Source organism: Suncus etruscus, chromosome 2 (genome assembly GCF_024139225.1).
Source record: "Suncus etruscus isolate mSunEtr1 chromosome 2, mSunEtr1.pri.cur, whole genome shotgun sequence".
In the NCBI taxonomy this organism is placed as follows: Eukaryota; Metazoa; Chordata; class Mammalia; order Eulipotyphla; family Soricidae; genus Suncus; species Suncus etruscus.
In genome coordinates this window covers 155,425,009-155,428,991 of record NC_064849.1, presented here as the reverse complement: position 1 = coordinate 155,428,991, position 3,983 = coordinate 155,425,009, and the positions used below count along the sequence as shown (strand labels likewise).

Here is a 3,983-nt window from a genome sequence, read left to right as displayed (position 1 = left end):
AATGAATGAGGGAAGTAGAAAGCCTGTCTCGAGTACAGGTGTAGGGGGGTGGGGAGGAGGGAGATCTGGGAAATTGGTGGTGGGAATGTTGCACCGGTGAAGGGGGGTGCTCTTTACATGACTGTAATCATACAACTATAATCATGTTTGTAATCACGGTGTTTAAATAAAGATAAAAAAAAAAGAAAAAAAAACTGGGGTGGCCATATTAATATCTGATGACAACAACTTTATACTCAGAAAAGTGGTAAGGGACAAGGATGGACAGTATGTACTAATCAAGGGATATGTGAAACAGGAAGAAATCAGACTGTTAAACATATATGCACCCAATGAGGAACCAGCAAATTATCTAATATAGTTACTGACAAATTTGAAAGAAGACATTAATAATAACACAATAATTGTGGGAGACCTCAACACAACCCTATCAACACTTGATAGGTCAACCAGACTGAAATCCAACAAAAACATACTAGCCCTGAAAAGAGTAATGGAAGAAAAAGGAATAGTAGATATATATGAAACTCCAACCCAAAAAAACCTGAATACACATTCTTCTCCAATGTATATGTGTCATTCTCCAGGATAGACTCCATGCTGACACATAAAACATACCTCCATAAAATCAAGAGAATAGAAATCTTGCAGGCTACCTTTGCTGACCACAAGGCTCTGAAATTAGATGTGAACTACAAAGGCACACAAAAGAAGAACTTTAACAATTGGAAATTAAACACCCTGCTACTGAACAACCAGTGGTCTGTTATGAAATCAAAAAGGAAATCAAAACTTTCCTGGAAACAAATGATAATGAAGACACAAACTGCCAGAATCCATGGGACACAGCAAAAGCGGTCCTGCGAGGAAAATTTATAGCTCTACAAGCACACATCAGGAAGGAAGAAGGGGCATACCTGAATAATTTAATGACGCAGCTCAAAAAATTAGAAAATGACCAACTTAAGGAACCAAAAATAGGGAGACAGAAGGAAATAACAAAGCTGAAAGCAGAAATCAATGAAGTGGAAAACCAAAAAAACAATCCAAAGATCAAAGAAAGAAGTTGGTTCTGTGAAAAATAAACAAGATTTATAGACAATTGGCAAAACTCACAAAGAAAGAGAGAGAGAAATCTGATAACCCATATTAGAAATGAAAAGGGGAAGATCGCTCCTTCCGCGGGAGTGAGTGAGTGAGTGAGAGACGCACCCCCTTGGGCCATGGAGGCCGAAGAGACGATGGAAGGCCTCCAAGAGTTCCCCGAACACCACAAAATGATCCTGGACCGATTGAATGAGCAGCGGGAGCAAGACCGCTTCACGGACATCACCCTGATCGTGGACGGACATCATTTTAAGGCCCATAAAGCTGTTTTGGCTGCTTGCAGCAAGTTCTTCTACAAATTCTTTCAGGAATTTACTCAGGAACCTTTGGTGGAGATAGAAGGTGTCAGTAAAATGGCATTTCGTCATTTAATTGAGTTTACATATACAGCAAAGTTAATGATACAAGGTGAAGAAGAAGCCAATGATGTATGGAAAGCAGCAGAGTTCCTACAAATGCTAGAAGCTATCAAAGCCCTTGAAGTCAGGAGCTGGGGAGACTTCAAAAGGATAATGCAGAAGGCCTGGTTTGATCCCTGGTACCACATGGTACCCAGAGCACCACTGCAGAGAGCAGGTCCCAAGCACTGCTAGGCTGAGACCCAAAACACAAAGGACAAAAATCAAAATACCAGTGGCCAGCACTATGGCACAGCAGGAACAAAGAAAACTCAGCTCCACTAGAGGAAAATACCACAGGAAAAAGTGAAGCAAAAAAAAGAAAGATTGCAGAAACATCAAATGTTATCACTGAGTCCTTGCCATCTGCAGAATCAGAACCTGTTGAAATTGAAGTGGAGATTACTGAAGGTACAATAGAAGTGGAAGATGAAGGCATCGAAACATTAGAGGAGATGGCTTCTGCCAAAAAGTCCATAAAGTACATTCAGAGCACAGGCTCCTCTGATGATTCGGCTCTAGCGCTTTTGGCAGATATTACCAGCAAGTACCGCCAGGGTGATAGGAAAGGACAGATAAGCGAAGACGATGGCTGTGCATCTGACCCAGCAAGCAAACAGGTAGAAGGTATTGAAATTGTGGAACTTCAGCTGTCACATGTGAAGGACTTATTCCATTGTGAGAAATGTAACCGTTCATTTAAATTGTTTTACCATTTTAAGGAACACATGAAATTACACTCCACTGAGAGTTTCAAGTGTGAAATATGCAATAAAAGGTACCTTCGGGAAAGTGCATGGAAACAGCATCTCAGTTGTTACCACCTTGAAGAAGGTGGAGTAAGTAAGAAGCAGAAAACTGGGAAAAAAATTCACATATGTCAGTACTGTGATAAACAGTTTGACCATTTTGGACATTTTAAAGAGCATCTTCGAAAACATACAGGTGAAAAACCGTTTGAATGTCCAAATTGCCATGAACGGTTTGCTAGAAATAGCACCCTCAAATGTCACCTGACGGCATGCCAAACTGGAGTGGGGGCTAAAAAGGGAAGAAAGAAGCTTTATGAATGTCAGGTCTGTAACAGTGTGTTCAACAGCTGGGACCAGTTCAAAGATCACTTGATGATACACACTGGAGATAAACCCAACCATTGTACTTTATGTGACTTGTGGTTTATGCAAGGAAACGAATTAAGTAGGCATCTCAGTGATGCTCATAATATTTCAGAGCGTCTAGTCACAGATGAAATTCTTTCTGTAGAAACCCATGTGCAAACTGAACCTGTGACGTCAATGACTATAATAGAACAAGTCGGGAAGGTACATGTGTTGCCACTGCTTCAGGTACAAGTGGACTCAGCACAAGTGACTGTAGAACAGGTCCATCCAGATCTGCTGCAGGATGGCCAAGTGCATGATTCACACATGGGTGAGCTTCCAGAGCAGGTTCAGGTGAGTTACCTGGAAGTAGGTCGAATTCAGACGGAAGAAGGAACTGAAGTCCGTGTAGAGGAGCTCCATGTTGAACGGGTAAATCAGATGCCAATGGAAATACAAACTGAACTTCTAGAAGCAGACTTGGATCAAATGGCCCCAGAAATCATGAACCAGGAAGAGGAGAGAGAAACTAGCCAAACAGATGCTGCTGAAATTGCCGGGGAAGATCACGAAGATGCAGATGGTGTAGCGACCAAATCACCAGTGGATTCCCATGCTGAAAAGGCAGGGAATGAAAACAGAACACCTGTACCAGTTTTGGACTGAAATGACACATGAATATATTTTTACATTATATGTTGGGTTTTTGAACTGATGGGCAGTGTGACTGTTCTTAAGCTAACAGACAAGTGGACCAAAGTTAAATTCTTCTCCTGTTGTGCTGAACTGTTTCTGTTGGAGTAAACTGATTCTTACCTTACCCCCATTAATGCCACAGAGGAGGGATTTTTTTCCCCCTATAAGTGAAGAGGGACGTTTTGAGAGGTTTATTTCTGGAAACTTAAATGAATTATATTCATAATATATAGTTGGGTACGAACACCTATTTTCATTATGATAAGGGTTCGCCCTTCTCTTTTACCCCCAGGTCATGCCCTCCTAATTTTTTTTCCATATTGTAAAATCGAACAAATCATTAGAATACAATCCTATGTATTCTAATGCATGTTAGAAAATTGAATATATAGGAAACACAAGGTTGCATGAAGAAGTGCATTGTTACTGTGCAGTTCAAGTTTTGGCTTCTGGCTTTCTTTAGTTTGAATTATCTTCTTGTCTACCTTAAAAGTCACAGACTTCATCTCTATACCTGAAACAGAATGGTGATGGCGAATTTCTAGAATGTCAAAAAAAAAAAAAAAATCCACACTCATGTGCCTTTTCAAAACCAACTAAACTACTATGAAGCATCTCTGGTTCTTTCAAAGTTTGTGTTCTAGGGAGTGATGTAGATGATACTATAGTACTTCTAAGGAAC

At 40.4% G+C, this 3,983-nt stretch overlaps 1 protein-coding gene across 1 annotated transcript; it reads left to right on the top strand.

The window, feature by feature from the left end:
• The first annotated feature begins 1,223 nt into the window (after nucleotides 1–1,223).
• LOC126001984 (zinc finger protein 131) lies at nucleotides 1,224–3,584 on the top strand. Its single transcript, XM_049769177.1, has 3 exons — nucleotides 1,224–1,591; nucleotides 1,762–2,125; nucleotides 2,228–3,584. The coding sequence occupies exons 1-3, from the start codon at nucleotides 1,224–1,226 to the stop codon at nucleotides 3,269–3,271; spliced, it is 1,776 nt and encodes a 591-aa protein (XP_049625134.1). The 3' UTR covers nucleotides 3,272–3,584.
• The last annotated feature ends 399 nt before the right edge of the window (nucleotides 3,585–3,983 follow it).

What these genes read in the sequence shown, in the direction of transcription:
- LOC126001984 (XM_049769177.1), top strand. Translation starts at nt 1,224, where the DNA reads ATGGAGGCCGAAGAGACGATGGAAGGCCTCCAAGAGTTCCCCGAACAC. An exon ending in GCTATCAAAGCCCTTGAAGT is followed by an intron (nt 1,592 to 1,761) that starts CAGGAGCTGGGG and finishes ACTATGGCACAG; the next exon opens with CAGGAACAAAGAAAACTCAG. An exon ending in CTGACCCAGCAAGCAAACAG is followed by an intron (nt 2,126 to 2,227) that starts GTAGAAGGTATT and finishes TACCATTTTAAG; the next exon opens with GAACACATGAAATTACACTC.